Below are 25,376 nucleotides of genomic sequence, written 5' to 3' on the forward strand. Positions count from 1 at the left end.
CCGCCTCAGGAGAAACCCATGACGTCGACGTCTCCGCTCAGCAAAGAACACGATACAGAATATGTCTTTTCTTTTCATTTTTTTCCCACAAGGAGGTTTATATATATATATAATTGTTATAATTATATATATATAATTTTTTTTAACGGCCGTCTCTACTGAACGAGACTAACTCGAGGCCGGGTACACTTAAGAGTCGGATGATTTGAATGTTTGGGGTTTTCTGATATTTTCTGAACATCTCCGCTCAGATCTTCTTGCATTCATTTGTATAAAAAGTGACAAAACGGCCGCTATCAGCATGTCATCTTAATAACACGGTCGTGTGTAAGAGCCGTGAGTGCTGAATATCGGTGCTAAATTCCTGCCCGTGCCCTATTTTCCTTTTCAGCTGGAGCATCGGTTTATTTGAATAAAAAACCGAGCGCTCTTCCATCCTTATGGAATTATATTTGTGTCAAAAATGCTGTGAAAAAGAGTCAGGGCTGAAAAAAAAACAAAAAAATCTGAGACATAGTAGGTGTCCATTATCAGGAATTGTTGATGGTTACATTTCTGACACCATCTCAATGGGGCGGGGTTTACAGAGTCTGTCCCGGATTGGCTACTGGGAATTTGCTATTTCTCAACCGTTCTTTGCTATTTGGATATCCAGATTTCTAAACGAATGGTGTTTGAATATTGCAGTGGGAAAATATTCTATAGTGTTATGATTTTTTTTTTTTTTTTTGCATTTATTTATCGCATGAAATCATTACTGGTTCGGACTGACCCAGGAAACGTTCCGATTTTTCCATAATTAGCTCTCCTTAGAAGTTGCCTTAGATTTTGCTTAACAACGTGAGCCACGATAAAAAACAGATTTTCATTCCACGAGCCTTATTCAAACCCCTGATTAACTGAACAGATCTGACCTCAGGACCGCTAGAACCTCAATAAAGGTAAATTCCTGAAAACCCCTCCCACTCAAGATGTCGAGCGTTAGAAACAAAGCTAAAAAAAAAAAAAAAAGGACATTTAAAAAACAAATAAACACCAAACCTAAGGGAATGTAAGAAGAATCTGACGAATATTTTGAAAAAAATCTTTAAAAATCCATAAAAGCACCACACCACACATAAGTAAAAAGAAAGCGCCTGACCTGCTGCGTGTCTCTGGGCGTGGTCTGCTTGACCCGGCGGCTGGAGGCCGTGGTGGTGCTGCTGGTGGTCGTGGTGGTCTCCATGATAGAGGTCGAGGCGTTGGACTGAGGACTGATAGAGGACGAAGACGAAGAGGACGACGACGAGGACGAAGAGGAAGGCGCTTCGCCCACCAGCCTCACGCTGCCCTCGACGCGAACGTTTGGATTTCCCTCGACGGCCATGTTGAACACTTTGAGCCCGTTGTAATAGAGGCCTGACATCTGTCCTTGGAAGGAGCGACTCCTGTCTCGCTCCCAGCCTCCGATCTGGATCGTAGTCTGGCTGTTAAAAATGGTGAGCTGCCGACCTGAGGGAGGGGAAAAAACAATACAGCTCCAATGGACGGCACTGCTCGAGCGCCCACGCGCAGTACGACATACATTCTTTAAAGAAAAAAATAAAATGGTAGGGAAGAATGTTGTGGAATAATCACGCCTGGGAAAAAAAAAAAAGACGGATTATTTGTCCGGCGGGTAATGAGCAGGATAAATTACTCATCGCCTGCAGGAGCGGCTTGTAATTTATCTGCCGTAATGACCATGAGAGTGCCCGTGAAATGAAATGAAAGGTATATAAAGATACCACGTAATGGCAAGACAGCATTTTGAACGTAAACTTAAAATTAAACGTAAAAAAAGAAAGCACTGTTTTTTTTTTTTTGCTAAAAGGTCGCTGAAGACTTCTCTCAGTGTGTCATTCACTCCCGCTGTCTCTTACCAAACCCTAACCCTCGAATCGTTTGCCAGAATTAATGACGGCGTCGTGAGAAGTGCTCTCTCCATACGATCTCTCCATATGTGGTTAAAGAGATTTTTCGCTGGCTAATGTCGTTGCGGCGTCGAAAACAGCTGTTTCTGCTTTGTCAGACAATTAGCGTTCTGAGACAGGATGTTCGCTCTTTAAACCTGAGCGCTGGTACCAGAAAAGTTCTATACATCCAGATCTGAGATCCTTCAGCCGCGGATCCGACGTAGAACTCTAGGCGCCCTTTTAGCAAAAAAATTTTTAGCAGGTCTCACAGCATGTAAACGTGGATACATAACAATAACGTGGAGGAAAAGTAGACAAAGACGATACGTCTGATTTTTATTTATTTAAAAAAAAATTAAAAATTCAACAACAACAACAACAACAACAAAAAAGGAACTAAACAGATGAATAGTCTGATAACGGAACAAAAATGGCACATTTTCAGTGTGGCAGGTTTGTTTTTCTTCCCAAACCTTTATTTAAAAACAACAACAACAACAACACAAGCATGCACTTAAACGTCATTTCTCGCTGTTTTAACTTTTACTTTATGCCTTGCGTACATTTAACATATCCGTTAAAGGGACTTTAACTGATGCCAATTAATTTCAATCTATTTAGCATAGAGATCAGTTTAATGTCATAAATAAGTGCACATGACATAACAGAACAAAATGCAAAAACTAAATGACAAACAAATTAACGTTAATTTAAGCTTTTAATCATTTAAGCTTAGTTTAAAAAAAAATACAATATTTGGATGAATGATTTACATATATGTTTATGAACTAATTAGATTTACATTACAGTCCCTTTAACCTGTAATTAACAGAAAACATAAATAAATATCCATAAAAATATATAAATAAACCCTTATAAATCACTTCAATACATTATATTAACTTAAAACTACATTTATCTGCGTTTAAACCTTCGTTATTAGTGTCTGTTTAACTGCACATTTAATTTATTAGTTTAGTTGTGCTAAAAAAAAAAAAATATTACTTTAAAGTTCAAATTACTGGTTAAGTTTTAATCATGGGGTTTTTACCTTTGTCGAGTAGCCATTCGTCAACTACTCGACCGAGTCGATATGGGATTCGCTGCCTAGCGATCGCCAGTCGTTCGTTATCAATGTTGCCTTTAAAGTTTAAAGAGACATTTCATTGGTTACAATCTGAAAGGTCAAGGGTTAAATGGTAGAAGCCTGAACTATACAACTGCACAGTTTTAATTTCATTTTTTCTTTCTTTTTTCTTTTTTTTTTTTTTAGGAAAAATTTAGGATGATTAAAAACATCAAAACTGACCAACTTTAACTGGTGTCATTTTAATTTATCTTAACGCTACATTACGTGAACATTAATTGACATAATTTGTAAATTATCGAGATTAAATCTTCTAAAGTTAAACTAAAACAACACACCAAATTCTACCAATATTCATGAGACAACTTTATATTTACACAAAAATACTTATTTTAATACTTTTTTTAAAAAAAAAATAAATAAAAAAAGTTCTAGTTACACATTACTGCAACATTTTATCAATGCCTTTCTTTGTTACGCCTAATTATCAGTTAGAAGGCATTCATATATTTAAAATAAAAAAGATATATATATAAATATACATATAAATAAATAACTCACATTTTCATTTCCAATTACTTTAAAAAAATAACTATTTATCATGCTAATTACGCTAGCCACGAACACAGTGGTTACAGTATTCGGAAGGTCAAGAGACAGAGCATGAAAATAAGTACAAGCGCCAGAGAAGTAAACAAGTAAACAAGTGGATCAAGGTTTTGACAAAAGCTTTTGTTTTCCATGAAAATAAAACCCAATTTGCTGCTCTTCAATTACAGGAATATCCAGAAAAGTGAGAAGAAAAACAAAACAAAACAAAACACAAGTGGAAAACGTGTCAGATCTCAGCGTGCTGTATTAGAAAGAACCTGTGAGGAAACTAACGAGTGTTACTGATTGATGTTGGGATCTGCAAAGCTTCTTTGGTGTACAGATAGAACCGATGATAACCAGTAAGAGAAAAATAAACCGTTGGAGGTGTAGCCTCAAAGGAAAAGGCTTTTCCTGGCAAAGCCAGTGGGATATTATTACAGCACCGTTCAAGACAAAAATAAAGTTTAGTTTTCTTTTCTTTCTTTCTTTCTTTCTTTTTTTTTTTTTTAAAAGTATAGCATTAAAACAGGAAACTAAAACACAAAATGCTGTAAATAAAAACAGCTCTATAATTTTTGAAGATTATGTCCCAGGGTTGGCTTTCAACGCAATTATGAGTTTGATAAACACAAATCTAACCCCACTCATCTTCTAGCAACGTTTCAAAACATCACGAGCCTCAAAAAAAACAACAAAAAAAAACAAAAAACAAACCCTTCCTTGAATAGTGTAGAAATGGCGAGAAAACCCGAGTTCCTGGGTTCACATGTCTCAGAGGAAGTATGTGTTAGTCTTCACCCACCTTGATGGGAAGCTGGTGGTAAAATGGTAAATGGCGCACTTATGTAGCGCTTTTATCCAAAACGCTTCATTCACCCGTTCACACACACACTCACACACCAACGGTAGCAGAGCTGCCATGCAAGGCGCTAACTTGCCATCGAGAGCAACTCGGGGTTCAGTGTCTCGCCCAAGGACACTTCGGTATGTGGAGTCACGTGGGCCGGGAATCGAACCGCCAACCCTACGATTAGTGGACAACCCGCTCTACCACCTGATCCACAGCCGTAGAATAAGGCAGCGCTGGCTGGTGGGTGGGAATTGGCAGGTGACTAATTTGGGGGGGAAATGGAAAAGAAAAAAAAAAGTATCTTCAACATTTCAGGTCTAATTCAGAAACATTCACATCACGGCCTTTCAGCTCGGAGTGCGATCTGAGGAAAGATCAGGTGATGCATTATTCAAGGTGTGGTTAAAAAAATAAAAAGATGTCTTACTTTCGTTCTGAGAAACAGCGCAAGCTTTGACATTCCGAAGCCTTAACATGTAAACTAGGCCAACGACTCACAAGCAGAGGAGTGAAAGATACCGACTCTGAGGAACTCCAAAAGCACTACAGAACCGATAGAATTTGAAGAATGGCTCAGTTGAGGTGGTTTTAATGTCGGAGCGAAACACTCTTTTATTTACTTGAAAGCAAAAAGAACTTCTTTCAGTACCTGGCAAGCATTTTCTACCCTTGCCTTCCAAGGATAATGGGAAAACATTCCGAACGTGCTTAAAGGAACATGTTCACTATAGCGTAGCAGGTGGGAATCGAAAAAGCAAAGGAAGAAGGTGTCAGTGCTGAGTGTAATAAATACTCGTCGCTTCATATCTGGGTAAGTGTAGTAGGCCTGAGGCCTGCCTCAATCCCATCAGCCACCTGCTGACACACTAAACACCTCGCTGTGGAGAGGTCACACACAAGGTGGGAGGTTAGACAACACTACAGAGTGCTGTAGCCAGAGGAAACAGGAAGGAGGGGGAGTACAGAGGCAAATGAAATCAGAGTTATTACTCTCTAATTATGCATGCTGTGTAAGAGAGAGCAGAAGCCCTCAGGCTTTAAGCTCAGTCAACAGGCTGCCCCATTGCTCCCGCCATGTCACTGGGTATAATAACATTGCCGTGAATGCAATGGTAATACACAACATTTTTTTCCCCTGCAGTAACACTTGACATGACAAGCTTACTAATGTGTACTTAAACGTTTAACTGTATAAAATAAATATCATGTTGTAAGAGGTTAAAAAAAAGCAAGCAACAGAACTATCTGGATTGTATTCTGTTAAAATGTTATTGACTTGTAATTCAGCGTATCTCCGGTTATACAGACTGAAATCCAACTGCTAATTTTTCTCTCTCGTGATTCTGAGTCTTCTAGAGTCCAGCAAGCTAAGCTTGTCTAAGCTGTAGAGTCAGGCTCGAGTCCAGAGTATCCGGCCAAGGAGTAAACGGTCAAGTTCTGAGTCTTAAGCTGTGAGATCCGAGTCAAGTTCTGATTCTTTAGCCGCAGAGTGAATTGAGTCTCGAGTCTTAGAGACTGAGTGCAATGCTGTAGAGTTTGAGTGTAGTCCAGAGTCCCGAACTGTAGAGATGGAGCTGAGTCTAGAGATTCTAAACAGACTTCAGGTCAGAGTTCAGAGTCTGAGCTGTAGAGTCAGACTTGAGTTTCCAGCCAAGATCCGAGTCAACTTCTTGATTCTTGAGCTGCAGAGTCTGAGTTGAGTCTCGAGCTGTAGAGACTGAACGTAGAGTCCCATGCTGTAAAGTCTGAGTCTAGTCCAATGTTCCGAGCTGTAGAAATGGAGTCGAGTCTGGAGATCCTAAACAGAAAGTCAGGTTGAGTCCTGAGCTGTAGCGTCAGAGTCAAGTCAGAGTCTGATTTGTGTCCAAAGTCTCAAGCCATATTGTTGAAACTGCAAAGTTTAAATCGAGTTTAAATCGAGAATCTGTAGAGTCTAGAGTCTCGAGCCAGAGAATCTGAATCGAGTCCAGTGTCCAAGTCAAAAACCAAATTTACAAGCTGTAAAGTCTGACTTATTTCCAAGTCTGAGTTGAGAAGAATGTTCCAATCCACAGTCTGTAATGTCCTGTCCCAAATTGTGGCCTTGAAGTCCATTCCAAAAAGAAGGTCATGCACGCCATCTATGCATCCTTTGGCGATGTCCACATTGAAGAGACAGAGCAGCGGTTATTTGACTAAAGTGCAGACTTGAAGGACTTAAAGCACCATTTGGGACAAGGCCTGAGTTGAGTCCTAAACCTTTGAGTTGAAACCCAACTCAGTCCCAAGCCAGTATCTGCACATCTGCACCCATTCCGAGTCGAAAGTCCTGAGATGTTTAAAGTTCAAAACTCTAGAATATGAGTCAAGACTTGGCAACCTAATTTCAACAAAACCCACAGGTATTTTAATGAGCTATAAGCAAATATATCCTTTGTCCTCAAGTTGGCTCTTGGGAAAGAATTCCAACAAATATATCATACCTCAGGATACCATCTTAATATGATCAGGTTTTTTAGACCGTGTTTGATTATCTGGTGCAACAGCCTAACGAACAGAAAGCTACCAATTAACATGTGACTGGCTTGAGTCAGTCTAACTGACAGGAGAGGAAGGAGCGCCATCGTTCCTAACCAGAGAGCAGAACCGGTCATGCTTTCTTGGACTCCTGGAAACAGGTAGGTGTGGCATCTCCAGGAACTGTACGCTGTTGCAAGTCTCTAATGCTAAAGTGATCTCTTTGACCGTTGTGGCACTTGAGAGCCCCGACGTTTCCTTTTCCATCCCACTTTCTTTACTTTGTCCTGACAAGTTTACTTTCGATGTGATGCCAGCTGGGGCTTATTTATATGTGTAGACCTCCTGAAGTGTCTCCTTTACAAAAGCATAATGGCCGAATTTAAGAAACTGTATGAGTTTTTTTTCATAGACTTGGCAGCACCAGCACACACAAAAACAGTGTTTTGCTGTAAATACATACAGTCGCACGACCAGGGCTCACAGCTGTCAATACAAAGCTGGGATTTTGTCTGGCTTGATACAAAAGATGTTTCCACCAATGTTTCCACCAAATACAGAATTACACCCCAGTTTGTGGTTTTGTAAATGTAATCGATTTCTGATCAAACACTGGTCCTTTATGTCCTGTGGGGTGTAAACGAGCTGCATAAAAATGATCTTCTACTTCTTCAAAAGTCCATTTAGTGCAGCGGTCACCAACCCTGTTCCTGGAGATGACCATACCTTCTTGAAGACTTTAGCTCCAACCATAGTCGTGCCCACCTCCCCATCTAATCATTGCGTTAAGTAGTTCTTGATCAACTTAAACAAGCGTGTTAGGTTCTGGTTGGAGATGAAACCTGCGTGAAGGTGGATCTCAAGGAAGAAGGTTGGTGACCACTGATTTAGCGAAATGAAAGGGTTAATCTCCAAGAAGGAGTCCAGCATCCTCATCTCTCATCCCGTCCTCACTCACCAATGAAGTAAAGCCAATATCTCAGAATGAGCCACTGAAACAAACAAAAAGATAAAGGAGTACGATTCTAACCAATCTGCAATTCAGATACTTTCAACAGTTCAAATGGTCCGGATGAATGTGGTAAGTAAATATAATACAAATTCCCAGGTCCTATCATGAATTTTTTTTACTGGAATTTCTGCTTATTTATTTATCTATCTATTTATTTATTTATTTATTTATTTATTTATAGAGGATAAGCATATTTTTGAGATTTTTTATTTATTTATTTATTTTTTAAAACTTAGGTTTCTAGATTCCAAAAAGACAGCTCTACAAACCATATGTTATATAAATAGATCAAAAATACAGCGTATAATTCTTTTTTATTTCAACAATTATTTCAACAATTCATGCGAGATATCTACAATATCTTAATTCTCTGTGAATAAATATCTTTTTTTTTCTTTTTTTTTTCTTTCTGGTATATAGATTTACACCCAAACTAACATTTCAATATAAATATATAAAAAATTTAATACAAGTGCATATTATATTATATATATATATATATATATATATATATATATATATATATATATATATATATATATTAGAGATTCAAACTCCCCATCTTACTCCCACTGTCTTGACATTAACCACTATAGTTAATTTGTGTTTTCAGTGCTTTCTATATCTGAGGAGTCGATCAAATTAGCGAGTACCGTGAAGTGGTCATGACTTCTTCCTCTATTTCATCTCTCTTCATCAGAAATCCTGAGCAACACTTTGTAGATAGTTTTTTTTTTTTTTTTTGGTGGTTAAAGCGGTTCGCTAACACACAGCCCTGTAATTAAACAGCAGTACACTCCACGTTTCTCGACACATGAGGGTTTAATTGAAATTGCACCTTATTGGATCTTTAACCATATGGTGAGGAAATACTTTTAAACCTTTTAGCCTTGCTTTTACCTGATTTTCATTGAATGTGATAATTGCTTGTTTGCGGGAGAGAGAACAACCAACAACATAAGTACTACGTGTCGACACAGGCGGCCATTTTTAGAGGTGCTAAAACACTGCGAGATTTGTTAAACCGCTTTCGGAAAAATGGCGTTTAGTCGATTCCAGACTGGGTTTATTTACGGCTCTGTGGAGAGTCTGGAGGATTAAGAAGTCCTCCCTTTTTGACCCTCATGCTGAGATTCAAATCGAGATAGGGCTTTCGGCGAAGGGAACGGTTGCAAATTGAAGTCAAACTAATGAGAACGCTGCCCAACCTTTCACTGGATATCGCTCACAAAAAGCCCTAAATATCCCAAATAGAGTGGACTGTAAAAGTTTGCGCCCCCCCCCCATGTATTTTGAAAAGGGGGTATGGTAGCAACACTGTATCTGTAGTTTACAATTTATGTACAAAAGATACAACTACAAACGTTAGAAACCACAGCAAATTACAATTTTTTTAATTTATTTATTAAAGAAAAACGATATGCTGTCGTTTTTTAAAAATCTGTTTATAGTTACATGTAATGTCGTTGAAGATCTGCGGGACACGTCACTCTATATTTCCTTCACCAGGCTGTCTTTTTTTCTCTCCCTTAAAGTTAGTAAGTCCAAAAAAACATGCACCACGTCATGTTACCGCCCCCGAAAACAAACAAACAAACAAACAAACAAACAAAAATAAACAGTAAGATCTCTGACGTGAACACTTTTCTGTGGTGGAACAATCACTGAACAGTAGAAAACCCTGACACTGGAGACTCCTTCCATAAATAAATATGTCCTTACAGAAAACGTCACCATGTCAATAATTAGACAGTTTTTTTTTGTATCCATTTATTTGGAGAGTCTGCAATATTAATATAAACCTGTTTTTATAGAACGTTACTACACGTTTTCCAACCAATCAGAACTGAAACCTCAACAGTGATGTGCTATAGGGGAAAAATGAATGAAAACAGAATCTATTTGGGACATAGTTAAGGAATAGACTGCAATATTTAGCTTTCTGTGCTTCAATTATTCAACCTGTTTATATACTTATCGTATATATTTTCCGCCTAACCTCGGCATGTGATTGAAACGCAGCGTGACGGTTGGTAAATGTGCGCATCATTATCACTGAATGAGAGCTGTCTATCTCCTGTCTCTCTGTTTTGTCATCTATCGTGTTTGCTGACCTTTTCAGCCATGCATGTCACTTTCATCACGCCGAAAGAGCATTTCATGGGAGAGACTCCATGCCTCAGGTAGGGAATTAAAGGCGTTGGACAGGCAGCCAAAATGTAGAGGGACCGACCTCAGGGTTAACGGCCTGGGCCGAAATCCGAGCGTCTCTCAAAGCAGCACTTAGCGGATGCACAGAAACTGCAAATGAGAACAGAGCACCTCTTTTTTCCCCCATATATTTCTCCCTGATTAAATCTTACGGTGCGTAATAGCCTCTTTCCTGGTTGTAAAAATTTGATTTTCTTCCCTGAGTGTCTGCAGGCTGCTGATGGTTAAAAAAAAAAAACCTCAGAAAAAACAAACCGATATTTTTCACTTGAAAGAAGCACGCTCTTATGTTATTAAGCATATGATACGTCATAAAGCCCTGATTCGACGTTTGGACCTCATTTCCTCCAGCTCATTGAATCTAAAATGCCATTTATTCCATTACCATTCATTACACATCCGCACGGAGCTAGACGAGTACTGTACAGCCCAGTGCAAAAGTTTGCATACCCTCAGGACAATATGAGGGAAGTGGAATTCATAGCACTAAGCATCGGCTTTCATTTTTTTGCAAGTAAGAAAAATTTCAAATCACGTTTGCAAAGATATAAATAGTGTGTGTGTGGGGGGGGGGGACCCCAAAACATCTCTCCTTTTTCGAAAAGGTCCTATAAATAGCACTATTACACCGCAGCGCTGTTGGAATCTGGATTCTGATTGGCCAGATGGTGTTGATTCATTTTCTATAACAGAAGCTCTGTTTATGTTAACGCGCTCGTTCTGACGTATAGACGGATTAAAAAAAAACACGTTCGGTCATCGATATGATGAAGCTTTCTGTAAAGAAATGTTTATATAACATTTATGGAAGGAGTCTCCAGTGTCAATGATCTGAAACAGTCAGAGGTAAAGCTGTCACCGGACGCTTTCCACCGTGGGAACGTGTTCCTGTGAGGCAAGGGAATGGCTGTTTATAGCTGCTATAATGGAAGGACTAACACGAAGTTGTTTGGTAGACGTTCCGCAATATTAAATGTAACCATAAATTGGATAAAAAAAAAAGTACGTCATACTGTTAATAAGTTCACTCATACCACTAAATACCAACAAACGTTATGTCCAATTGATTTTTTCGTGACATTTTCTTCTTGTTTTTGTTCATAACATTTTGTCAATGATTTTTTTTTTTTTCATTTTATTTTTTATGATGGACAAAAAGGTCATTCGTGAACATTTTTCAACAAAAAGCCAAAAGAAAGAAGAAAAAAAAAACCCAATACAGTATTATTGACACTCTTAGCAAAATTCCTCAAGGTCTCCTTAAGGGTTCTTAGGTTCTTCCATCATACTCTCTGATCTGGCAACCCTTTGCTTTGTTACTGTATCTACAAAGAACCATTAACGTTTCTCCTACAACGATGGATCGTGGCGTGTTTTTGTGAAACCCTTTATTGCACATATACTAGGAGGAAGTAAGTGATGATTCTGTTCATGAGTACGTCACTGAGAAACCATTTATCCAGCCGAGACCGACCTTAAACCAGATCAAATTCCATCCAATAATCGACTTTTTTCCTTATTAAGGCCTGAGAAGCACCGAGCAGCAATCAGAGCAGGTGCACAAATTTTAAACCTCTTTAAAGCCACTTTTGTCAAAACCTTTCTGCATGTTAAAACACTACTGAACCAAGAAACCTAAGCATCGCCGTTTCAGAGTGAGGGCCAGATCCGGACTTGGGGTGCCATTTTGAATTTTAAGAACGTCCCAATAAGACCCAGGTCTTATACAGTATGGTGTTTGTTTTTCCTTAAAGAAAAAAAAAATCTCTGTTAAAAAACAAACAAACAAAAAGAACCAGTCTTCAGTGTTGCTGGTGAAATTGAAGATGTTTTATTAACGTTGAACATCTCCCTCCAGAAACATCAGGCTGATTAAAAGCACATCTGAAAACGCAATTATCACTATCAAAAATGTCAGCATGGTATTTTTTTTTTCTTCCATTACAGACTGGAAACCTGCCACTGACAGTTTTCCAATCTGTCTGAGATCTTCATCAGGTGTATAAACACTGAATTTCTTATAAACAGATGGCAGAATATGGATATTTAATGTGATGTTCAGAGATAAATCCGTCACTGTTTTGATAAAACCTCATACCTTCAAAACTCCTGTGCAAAAAAAAAAAAACCCCAAGAAACTGTGCAACTGATATCAAAATGCAGTTTCAACGCTCATGAAAGCAGATTTCTACACAGTTTCTTGACATTTTTAAGGTTTTTAACCTAAAAATATGGATAACACTTCTGTACACGCGACACAAGTGTGAAGTGACTTGATTTGAATGCTAGCTGATTAAAACTACTGTAACATTAAAGAAACCTGGAAAAAAAAAATCCAATTATTTTAACAAGGAGGCGGAGATTAGCTAAAATAACAAGGTTTATATATTTATATATTTATTGGATGTGGAGATACAAGATTTTAACCTGAGGATAGGAGACTAGCTAGATCATTGCTAGCTAGTAAAAACAGTTAAAAAAAAAAAAATACACACATATATATATAGCTAGACATTTTATTTATTTAGTATTTTCTTTCAGTAATATTTTATGAACAAACTGAAGTCATTTCTCATGGTATTTTTTTTTTTTTTTTTGCTAAGCCTGATTAGCTAAACTAGCTAGTTTTTCTTTTTTTTCGTTTTTTTTTTGTGTGACGCTACAAGCTTTTAAATACAAGTCTAGCTAGGATATCAGCGCTAGCTAGCTAAAAATCAATGAAAAATGTGTATACTGTCCTAGCATAACAATTCAATTATTTTAAAAAAACAAAACCAAAAAAACTGCACAGTACGACTGCACAGCTAGACATTTCAATTGTTTAAAAGTAGTTTGCTTTGTTTTAATGTTTTCCGAACAAAGCGGATTCTTTATTCGGGTTATCTTTCAGCACTTTTCGGATGTCAGATGTTGATATTTGAGTCGATTTGACGGACGGATTTCGTAAGCAACAAGCTTTTAAGATTTTGGATTCTATTGTTTCGGACTCCTTCCGATGGTCCACTCGTTGCGTAAATGTTCTGCTTAGCATCGCGAGAGAAATAGAGCTACCAGGTCTTATGCTAGCAACAAACAACAATGTTTTTATGCAGAGTCTGATGGGATTTCACCACGTCCTACTTTCGACCAACGTTTGTGCTTCATTGTTTGAATGATATTAATCACAGGGCAGGTTATAATTCTGTTGATTATTCTCCTGAAACGGGATGAAAAGACTTGGATGAAAAGAGGGTAATTATACCCGGGATAGAGAATGAGTGATGGCTCAGCACCGGCCCACACTTCATATTTTCACTGGCTCACACAGAGCCATGGAAAATACGGCAATTAACTCATCCAAATCCGTCTGCCAAACTCGCTTTTTCACCACCGTATCTGGAGCAGAACGTACAGTCTGGCCACTTTTGCCCCAAATCATTAGAAGCGGTCGGCTGAATATGGACAATTTTTGGTTCGGGCTACAAATGCTGTAAAACACTGAGTCGCTTTTGGCGTCATTTGTCTAAACTCAGCCATATTTGGCCTGGAATCTGGCCTACAGTCTGGGACGTGGCACAAATGAGACAAATAAAGCGTGTTGGAGTGATGGTACATCTGCTTGTGTGGATTTATTTTCACAGTTAGATTGATTTTTAAATGGTGCACTAAGGGATCTATTAAACAGATTTTTAATGGAAGGCTGCGTTAACATTTTTTTCTCCCCCCTCAAAATCCCGCTCATATTTAACACGTAATTTGCACTCTTTTAAAAAGTGCTGCCGTTTGCTGTTTTTGTTTTTTTTCTTTCTCTCATTAGAGCTTCAGAATTTATTTATTATTATTATTTTTTTTTTACGGGAAAGCACCGATCGACGTCACGATTTAAACTCCCGACCAATCAGAACGCACAAAAGGAACGAGAAAACAAACAAAGTGACCAGTATTCCAACTTAAAATTTACAACATGTGACATCTCAGTTTAACCCTGGCCGCGGTATAATAATTCATTAACCGGTATTTCTCATTAACTGAAATAAATAAATAAATAAATAAATAAATAAATAAATATGCCAATGCTTATAACTTAAAGTGAGACAGGAACTAACTTGTTTCGCGGACGTCTCACAACACGAAACGTATCTATAAACAGATAATAAGTACGATGTGTTGTCCTTTAAGGAATAAAAAATGGTAATCATCAACAAATTGAGGAAATAACCGGGATAAAACACTTCGGGACATGCTGTTATAGGGAAATAATCAACTTTATATTGCAGTTAGAGGATAATGTACAGTACGTTAAGCTAATTTACATTATTGTTCTGTAAAACCATATATTCCTCATTCGTTGTTTTATTTATTTATTATTATTTACGTGTATTCACTACATGCGAACTGTTCTATGTTCGACAGACAGGTATTTCTTGCCAAAAGCAGCGGAACACATCGTTAAGCTCGGCGTATTTATGCACCCGGCACCACATGGGGTTTGTTTTTTTTCCACTTGAATTGTCAAATTTCTGTTTGTTCCATGAGGTACATCTGACCTTTTTTTGTTTGTTTTTCATATTTATAAAACTGCCCACCTGTGTGCGCACTGCAGGTGTGTGTTCGCTAATGTGTGTGAAGTGAATACAGCCTGGCAGGCTTGGAAACTTTACACTATGAAGTGAAAACACCTGAACGAGCGGCGAAAAAACGGGCACCAGATCTGCCACATTAGTGTGAAGTAGCCGAGAGTGCCTTGCTGGTTGATGACTTGCTGTCGATGTTGGACAGTCTTGGTAAGCAGCTAATGCACCCCCACACCCCTACTCACCAACCCCCAAATCAGAATCTGGCCCTACAGACAAATACTATATGGTTATAAGGTTATATAACATCAGCATGAAAAGAAAAAAAAAAAAAGGAAAAGAAAAGAAAACACAATGCAGCAAACACTGACAGAAACCTCCCAGCATCCTAAAGGCAGCTTTACATCTCTGAGTGCTGAAGATCTGCAGAGTGGAAGGAAAGGTATGTTCGGGGTTCGTACCTGTGGGGAAGCGCTCAATGACTGGCAGGTCATCCACCTGCAGCGTTGCATTACCCCCGCTCCTGGTGAACTTCACCACGTGGTACTTGCCGTCGTTCACGGACTTGGACTTCTCCTCGATGTTGATGTCGTCCGTGCCCACGTTGAAGATCACCGCCACATGGCCCTTTTCCTGCAGACAGACGAGAAAGCGAAGGAAGACGCTGTGACGAGTGAAGAAGAGAAGCGAGAGAAGCCACTGAACATTGCAGTTCTTACAGTGACAGAATCAGCTAATGGGATTGATGATTAGCATCACTGCGGCCGAGCTTCGGGTTCAGGATCTCAGTCCTTAATCAAATACGATTCAACTCGTGTGAGGTGTGTAGACAAAAAGCAGTAATACATGCAAATAAAGTATATTCGGCTTACTGTTATCTTCAGATGTATAAACTATAAGGTAACACACACACACACAATTTTTTTATACATATATTATTTATATATATTATATAATATTATGTAATACATATATAATATTATATAATATAATAATATTATATATAACTATAAACATAACATAAAAAATCACAACATATAGCAAATAAAGTACATTACATATTTAATTAGGTATAATAATAACAATTAAAAAATAATAACGACGACAACAATAATAATAGCAATAATAATAATCATAACAATCAACATTATTATTGTTGTTATTAATTATTGTTATTATTATTATTACTACTATTATGATTTTGTTATTATTATTATTATTATTATTATTATTATTATTGTTGTTGTTGTTGTTGGTTATTTTTACTATTATTATTTTGCTGTTATTGTTATTATTGTTGTTATTATTACTATTATTATGTTGTTATTATTGTTATTTTTAAAGTTGTATTTTGACTTGTTTTATCCTTGTATGTACTGTTATAGTTTTTTGTTTGTATGTTTTTTGTAATAATGTTATAATTGCGTAAAGCACCTGCATTTGGAATCAAAATGAAAAGTGCTATACAAACAAACAAACAACTACTACTACCAATAAAAACAACACACCACCACCACCACCACCACCAATAATAATAATAATAATAATAATAATAATAATAATAATGCTGTTGTTAGTATTAGTTTTCCCCTCGTTATATTTACATTCTTCTTGGCGAGAAACAGATAAAAATGCATTTTTACCTCCTTTATTTTCTATCTATCTATCTATCTAATACATTTTAATTCATTACCCTTTCACCACATCATCAATTAAAACTGGATTTTTTTTGGATTATTTGAGCCAGTAATACGTCCTGGACGATTTCCCGGTTCATTGCAACCCGACACAACAGACACTGAACGTCTGATTTGTTTTCTAATCTTGAGGAATGTTGCCTTGACAGTTATTCTTGAGGATTATTCCTGATCCAGACACCATCCTGCTACCAGACGGCATTGCACGTGCCGATCGTTTTGCCGCGTGATACTTTCCAGATTGCGATCAAATGAAGCGGAATGTTGGATTAACTGCGTGAACAGGCTTACTTACACGCTTTCTCCGTCTCTGTGCTTCCTGAACCTTTTGCGGATAAAAAGAACAATGACGGGCCACTAAACCGGGAATAAACATCACGTCAGATTTGGAAAAAATTGATATAAACCGGATAAACGCGGTACGATTAGGGGGAACATGTCGAGCGTAATCTGATTCCCGGGTCCGCCGTGACCGCACGTAAGCAAACATTGGCTTTCATTTGAGGTTCTGTGCGTCCATTAAAGTCAATCTGGAGTCGCGGCGTAGACCGAGGAGCACTGGGACATCTGTAATTGTGTTTATAAAACACAGGGATGCTGCGTGCTAATTGGATTAGAGCCCGTGTGCATGTGTTGACCAAACTGTAATGCAGCCGCGACTGAATTTCGGGTCAATATAAAGAGAGTCATCAATACTAATTAGCAAACAGCATGGGGACGCTCGTTATCCCTGTCGTACTGGATGCGAAAGAGAGAAAGCGGCGTGACGGAGAGTGCTACCAGTGGTGCTCATTTCACCTCACTGTATGTGCGAAACATCCCAGAAAACGTGAACTCGTAGTTCTATTGTTCCTCTTTTGCACTGAAAGAGACACAAATAGACGTTTGTGTTGTATTTCCTCCCAAGCCTTTCACCCTTCTGCCAGACAGAGCGGCCATCTGTGTTTTGAAATTTGCCTCACGGCTCCGGCTGTACCGCAGACCCGACCGCGTCGTCTGATTTACAACTGTAGCAGCAGTGGGGGAGAAAAAAAAATACATCACTATGTGAAGGGGGGAGGGGAGGGGAGGGGGAGGAGCAAAGCATTTATGGCACAGATTCTTTCTAAACACTGTTAATTAACTGAGCTCAAGTCGACATACGTTTATGGTGTATATGACGCGAGGGGAAAAAAAAAAGATCCGACGGGATGAGAGGACGATACAGAGGTGATTCCGGAGGACGTGAACGGAGTGGTGAAGCTGCATTAGCGCTTGCTAATAACGCTCGCAGCTCTGCAGAACGACTCCTGTGTTTCCGTCTCCGCTCCCCACGTCCATCCGGCCTACCGAGACAACAGCTGCCTCACGTCACCATGTACATATTTATACGATTTCTTTATCCCAAAAGTGCCGGCGCAGGACAAGTCGAGTCAGCGGGAGCCGAATAACGCGCAATTATCGCATTAGCATGTGGTGTGTGTTTGTCGGGCCGAGCTAATGTCTGTAGCGTGTACGCATCTTGACGTTCCGCCGTCGTTCTCAAGGACTCGTACACAGCAGGGGGCAGCGGCTTGACGGGACACGATTTCCCAAGGACTGTCAGACACGTGGGGGGTGGGGTGGTGGGGGGGGGGGTGTATTCATTCACTTTACAAATGAGAAAAGAAAATACCAACAAAAAAAAAGAAACAACAACCAGGAAATGTTTTGTTTTTATATCAGTAGTACCCTACAATGCTCTCCACACTGAGAATGTTACAGCCACTAAAGATCTCCACGTTGGGTTTGCTTTCATCAGCAAAAGACACAGCTGTAATTAGATTAGCAGATGTACTCGTTGCTTGTTTTGACATCGGTTGCCTGTGTAAAAAGCTTACGTCGTGGTTCTGTTTGTTCTCCATCAGCGTTCGCGTTCAACCCCGAAACTGGGTTTCATCGGAAAACTGCGAACATGCTGGAACATGGAAGAGGTACCTCAAGGGTTCTTTGCAAAGTTGAGTGTCCTTAACTTCCTGTATGAAAAGGATTTTAAGGTTCTAGATGATTCTGAGACAGGGGCATGTAACATAAGAACTTTGAACATTTTCCTTGAGAGCAGCTCGACGGAAAACTTGCTAAAGTGACAGGTCGTCGTCGGTTGGCCCGAACCTCGATCTGATTTCGGATGAATTTATAAAGATTGTAATGGAAAAATCTACTCTGAGAGCGAAACAATATGTTGTAGGGTTCTAGAGGTTCCCCCAAAGAACCGACCCATTAACGTTTGTGTTATCAATAAGGGAAATGCGATATGACCGTTATTTTGTCATCAAGTCATTTTCCCAGTTTCATCACCATCTCTAAAAGACTTCTCGTAAGAGGTTGATGTGAAGCGGTTTACTGACTTTTCAGAATGTCGTTTAGTTTCCGGAACATTCAGCTGGAAACGTAGGTACAGGCAGATAAATCTATTCTGCACTCAGTCCAGCTCCTTGCAGTGTTTCTGTGCTGTCAGTCGGGAGTTACAACTCATCAAGGTGAAATGAGGTTTAATGAACTGGTGAAGCCGATCTGCGAGCTCCCCATTCAGATCCCGACAGTCAGGAGGTTGAGGAGGGAATCACAGTGAAACAGAAGAGGAGAAGAGGATGAGGAGGGTGTGATTATTTGCGCTACAACACCTTGTGTTTCTGATAAAAACACATCAAGCTGAAAATCAGACTCCACACGCTTACACAAAAATGTTACTCAGCCATCCATCCATCTGTTTATGCATACAATCTACCCAGGGATGGATGGAACCTACCCAATCCATCCATCCATCCATTCATCCATCTATCCTCTGTCTATAATGCATGCATGCCTTACAGACTTCATCCATCCATCCATCCTTCCATCCCTCCATCTACACATGCAAATATGCCTGGATCTAACGATCGATCCATCCATACATCCATCCATTTATGCACACAATCATCCACCTACCCATTCCATCCATCCATCTATCCTCCGTCTATAACGCATGCATGCTTTACAGACTTCATTCTTCCATCCTTCCATCCATCCATCCATCCATCCATTCATGTACACATGCAAATATGCCTGTATATAATTATCCATCCATCCATCGATTTATGCACACAATCATCCACCTACCCATTGCATCCAGCTACACATGCAAATATGCCCATATCTACCTGTCCATCCATCCATGCATGCATGCATGCAAATGTCCCTCTATCTACCTGTCCATCCATCCATCCATCCTATAATGCATGCATGCCTTTATCCATCCATCCATGCATCCATCCATTTAGACATGCAACTATGCCTGTATCTACCGATCCATCCATCCATCCATCCATCGGCCCATTTATGCATGCAAATGTCCCTCTATCTACTGGTGCATTCATCCATCCATCCATCCATCCAGCCATCGTCTAATTTTAATCGAAGTAGAATAATTCACAGGACCACTTATTCAAAGTCTTGATTCTAAAAGAATGAACCAGTTTATTTGAAAGAACCTATTTTGTAAATAAATCCCTGCTGCAGCAGTGGGAATATCATGGAAATGTTAGTTGGCAGATTTGGGAATTTGATTTGATTCAATTTGATTTGGGATCAAATGTCACTCACAGACAACCTTAAAACGTAAAACACAGATTCACTACGTAGATGACTTTATGACAGGTGTCTGGACATTATAGAACACCGTTTTCTTCGAATCACAATAAGGGAATTATAAACATTTTGGAACGTCAGTGGAAGTGCCTTGAGTATCAAATAAATTCATGAAATCATATTTACAGTCGTATCATGGACGGCACAACGCAGCTCGTCGTAATTCAGGATATGACTCTATGACAACATGCATAGACATGACAGCAGATATTAGCCTGGGGAAAGAGTCCGTGGAGTAGAAAAAGTCGGAATTTGAGAACACGGCGCTCTTCTTCTGGCGCTCATCAGACGCACGAAGTCTGTCAGCGTCTCCCCTCGAGCTACGTTCTCAGCTTTTTGATGCAGCATGCACATAGAGCTCTTTGAATATTGATTCGCTCTCAGACGTGACGAGTGCACACAAACACAAACACGCTTCGCCGAATTCAGCGAGAAACGCTTCTCATTACTCTCTTTTTGAACTGTACCAAAGACTAAATCACAGAGGAGGGAAAAAAAAAATTCAAAACACGGCCTTTGACTCAGGCTGCGGTTCTACAAGGCCGCTGCAGAAGGGAAGCTACTAGACTAATATTCCATTTGTTCATGCGTCATGCGTGTGGATGTGCATTGTGCACCTGTCATATTTTATGTTTCATAATCACGGCGGCTAGGCAGCGTGCCGTGTCACCCCCGGTACACATCAGGAGGACGGAGCCGCTTTTCAAACGCGGCTGCAGATTTCTCATGAAAGGAAGACACTTTTATTTCTGCTCTTAACCTGCAAGCAAGAAGCTCTTCTGGGTCAACTGTCGTGCAGAAATATGGCACGGCGCTGGAGCCGAGCAGGTTTGTGCTGACCCGCTGCTGTTTGAATTCCTCCAAGACTTGTTTCATACTGTGAAAATTTGCCGCTGCTCTGAGTTTGTTCCTGCTTCAGCAGAATGCAGCCGGAAAGTTTGAGTTTCAGCTACCAAGTAGATCATCTGTGGAAAACGAGCAGCGTTTTCTTTCTTTTACTTTTTATTTTATATCAGATTAGATTTCACAACATTGCATCATTCTGCACGGATATGACTTACAATTGATTTTTTTGTATTAGAGATCCGTCCTTCCATCCATCTATCCTGCTGTCCATATACTCCATCCATGTGTGCAGTTCTCCCTCTGTCTACCTATTCAGATATCCATCCATCCGTTTATCTAACAGTGGATTCATCCATCCATCCACCCATCTATCCATCCACTCATCCATTCTTTTAGCTAACTAGGAATACATCCATCCATCCTCCACTCATCCATTCTTTTAGCTAACCATGAACACATCCGTCCATCCATCCATTCTTTTATCTAACTATGAATACATCCATCTATCCATCCATTCTTTTATGTAACCATGAACACATCCGTCCATCCAACCATCCATCCACCAATCCATTCTTTTATCTAACAATGAATACATCTGTCCATCCACTCATCCATCCATCCATCCATCTATCCATCCACTCATCCATTCTTTTAGCTAACTATGAATACATCCAGCCATCCTCCACTCATCCATTCTTTTAGCTAACCATGAACACATCCGTCCATCCATCCATTCTTTTATGTAACCATGAACACATCCGTCCATCCAACCATCCATCCACCAGTCCATTCTTTTATCTAACAATGAATACATCTGTCCATCCACTCATCCATCCATCCACTCATCCATCCATCCATCCATCCACTCATCCATCCATCCACTTATCCATCCATCCATCCATCCACCCATCCATTCTTTTATCTAACCATGAATACATCTGTCCATCCATCCAAACATCTAACCATGAATGCATCCATCCTGTCATCTTTTCTATATAAAAAGTGAAGCGTAGGGAAACAGGAAGTTACCACCAGTTATTTATTTTAAGGAAAACTCATGTCATGACATCACTTCCTTCACTTAGCCTAAAGTAATGAGCCAGTTAAACACTGACAAGACACTAACAACAAAAGTGTGACCCTGTTTACATTTTTCTTGGACTGTACACTGTATACGGCACGCTCCTGTGGCGTTAACACTGATGTGACCGTGCGCATTATGGTATTATGTTATGATAAAGAACACAGAGTAACTGGTTCTGTATAGAGCCGTGTTTCTGCTGCTGGCTCTGATAGAAGAGGGAATTAGTGCCTTTAGTGCTTTACCTTATCTTTTAATTACCCCTGACATCCTCCGCTTTTTTAAAACCCCATTAATGAAATTAGAGAGGTAATGGAATTATTAGGGGGGAGAAAATAAGCATGCAGATGAGCATACCAATTTTCTCTCTCGCTTACATTCTCTCTCTCTCTCACTCTCTCTCTCACACACACACACTTTGTTTCTCTTAATGGTCTAACCCCACCATTAGCATGACCACATATGAATAAATAAAAAAATCTCAGCAACATATTTACACATGTTAAACAGCAGAGAGAACGACTACTATTTTAATAGAACCAGAATGGGTGTGCAAAATGAAGAAGGGATGGTTAAATAGTTGACTCGTCCTCTTTTTCCCCCTCATCTTCTTCCTATTTTCCCATCACTTTTAAATGTCAGAGGAATACCACTGTGCTCGCAGAAATCAAGTCTGCCAGCCGAAGCGCCTAATTCTCTATAAAGTTGGCCTGAAATTGTTTCTACCACTTGGAGAGTCTCTCAAGTGGCATTCTGCTGCAGAGCTTCATCAAATACCTCTAGTCAATAAATCATCAAGCCAGTAGAGATGGAGAGGAAGAAAGAGCAAGAGAAAGAGAGAGAGGAGGATGGAGAGGGATTAAAGAAAGCAATGGGGGAAATGCAGAAGAAACATGAGATGTCCTGAGTGATAAAGAGTAAGACTCTAAAACTGTCAACTTCCCCCCGAAAAAATATTGTCAAGTCTTCCTCCTCTGAATAAACCCAGTATTAAAAGTGTAGGTGTTGTTTTTTTTCCTGCTGGAAATATAACTCCCTGTGGTCTGGGGAACATTTCCCGGTCTTCTGGGTAACAGCTGATAAGAGGACGAGGTGCCTGTGATGGTACCAGTGATGTAGAATACAGGAACAGTACGATCCTTATCTCAGGTCAATGGAGGTCTATCCTTCACCGTAAACTCATTCGCACTAGACACTGCATTATAGAAAGCATAACTCAAGCAAAACGTGCCTGGGATGAATGGCTAGACCTCTAGCAAGCAACCGTTTGGAATTTAATGCACTTCTTTTTTAGCCTCCTTGTAAGACACAGGTCTAACCTGCTACCTTGCTTGTAAGCTCCCGTATGATGGTTGTAGAGTGAAGTCACCCTAATGAGGAAGCTTCTCCACTCCACTCTGGAGAAGGTCAATATTAATAAAGAGTGCTCTCATTTTGAAGAGCCTCAGCAAACACTTGCGAAAAAAAGAAGCTGAACACCGAGTGCTGGCTCCTGCTGTGATAACCCTTAAAGAAACGACCGCGGATTAAGTCCAGTCTAAAGATAACCCCGACTATGAGAGTAGGTCTGGCTACAAGGCAAATGTCAGGTTTATACTAACGCCCTCATAATAAATGTTCATTCCACTTCATAACAACACCCTATAGTTAATTCTTTTCCTATAACAGCTCGACAGAGTGTCTGTTTTCATTGTTGACTTTACATCTCCAGCCTGGTAGCTAGTCTCAGGTCTTAAGAGAACCCTTTGTCTACGTAGTCCACAGGATGCATGTAATTGGATAAACTGGAGGGAGTCACTCAAGTACAGCCAGTTTATTTTCCCCCCATGTATATTAAATGGTACGATATATTATATATACATATATATCAATTTCAATTTGGTGCACTTGTACCTTGCTGTGTCCACCATATGATGAGCCCCTTGATCTATGTATCTTTATAATAATTTTTGCAAATTGTTAAAATGGTCTAAGACATAAACCTGGCCTGAAATTTTGATTTTACAAACTCGAGCAAGCACAAAAGATCAACAGATTGAACGTGAACAAAAAGTCCAAGCCATAAACATTAACCGTAACCTTAATTTTAACCCAAGTATCCCGTATCAAACGACTTGAATCGTATAAAACGGTTTCATATTTGTCGGTTGATTACGTTTATATCGGATTAAATAAAGACAGATGTTTATCCAGGTGGGAGTCGGCGCTGTCGGCCAAACCGTTTAGCCGTTTGTCTCCCAGTTGGACTCATTCCACTCACTTCCAAGAAAAATGGTTCCGAATCCAGGAGGTACTCAGAATGACTGGAATCAAGACCCATTACAAAGTGATTGAGAGTAAATGATCCTCATTGGATTTTTTATTTTTTTTTTTTTTAGAAAATGTTGCCATTATATCTACAGATGTGATAATGAGCACCATCATTCATATGCTAGCAGATCACTAAATGTATTTACATCCATATTCAGCTTCTACTACTTCCTGAGTGTAAAAGTGAGAAATGTTCCCACAGAGCCCTGCTTATTAGCTAGTGATCTATGTGGCTCGGATACCCAAGGTTTCACCCTATTGCTCAGAGCTCACGAGCTCGAATCCTGAAAATACCACAGCAATCAAGCATGGCTTGGAAGTCTCTTGGAAGTCCAAGATAGCATAATTGCTTGTGGCCTTGTTTCCTTTGCCCTCTGTGAATTAATGGGATCTCAGACTAGCACAGAGGTCCTGCTGTTGATGTAGGGCAGGCAGAGCTACACTCAAAGCGTCTTTGTAATGGTTCTAGCTTTCTAAAGGGGTTCATCTAGGAATCCTTTTTGAATACAACACCTTCTGCTGTGCATGGAAATTTTATGAGTGACCAATTGAGGGAACCCTTTTTTATTTTTCTTTTCTTTTTTTCAACAATGGGTTAGGTTTTACATGTAATCCTATGGGAAGTGGGAGTAAGGCAAGCAGAACTCTTTAAAAACAACAACAACAACAACAACAACAACAACAAAGGACATCAAGTATCGCTTTACCTCCTAATCAATCAGGTCACAACTTGGAGGCAGAGTGAGCGAAATCAACATGGATGACAGAGTGTTAAAAAAATTAGTCCTGAGGTCTAGAATTCCCCATGTATGCCTTTGCTTGTTTTTCTGTGTGCCTTTGTTTTTGTTCTGGTCCTGTCTCAGCATTATCCTTTCATTTTAAATAGAAAATATTTCCTTGCTATTTGTTGGTTTGCCAAGTCAAACAACCTCATCATTGGTAGCTGTCCTACTAAAAGTTAAGATAATGAGGAAATAGTGAATTGGCGATGTCTAAACTGGAAAAAAAAAAAAAAAAGCTGTTGTCTGTTGTACACATACACTTCCAGGAGCCCTGGTTC

The 25,376-nt window shown here is 39.4% G+C and overlaps 1 protein-coding gene across 14 annotated transcripts in view; it reads right to left on the reverse strand.

Moving 5' to 3' along the window:
* The window catches only part of LOC128604120 (neurexin-1a-like), a 287,112-nt gene that overhangs the window by 52,459 nt on the left and 209,277 nt on the right, over positions 1-25,376 (reverse strand). For 8 of the 14 annotated variants that reach the window (XM_053618953.1, XM_053618960.1, XM_053618959.1 and 5 more), the window contains 3 exons: positions 15,199-15,370; positions 2,986-3,075; positions 1,142-1,491 (listed from right to left, as the gene is read on the reverse strand). In XM_053618953.1, the coding sequence (XP_053474928.1) occupies positions 1,142-1,491; positions 2,986-3,075; positions 15,199-15,370 (612 nt within the window). The remainder of the gene's footprint in view (positions 1-1,141; positions 1,492-2,985; positions 3,076-15,198; positions 15,371-25,376) is intronic. The other 6 variants (XM_053618966.1, XM_053618965.1, XM_053618964.1 and 3 more) reach the window with 1 other exon arrangement.

The sequence above is a fragment of the Ictalurus furcatus genome, chromosome 29, assembly GCF_023375685.1.
Source record: "Ictalurus furcatus strain D&B chromosome 29, Billie_1.0, whole genome shotgun sequence".
NCBI lineage: Eukaryota > Metazoa > Chordata > Actinopteri > Siluriformes > Ictaluridae > Ictalurus > Ictalurus furcatus.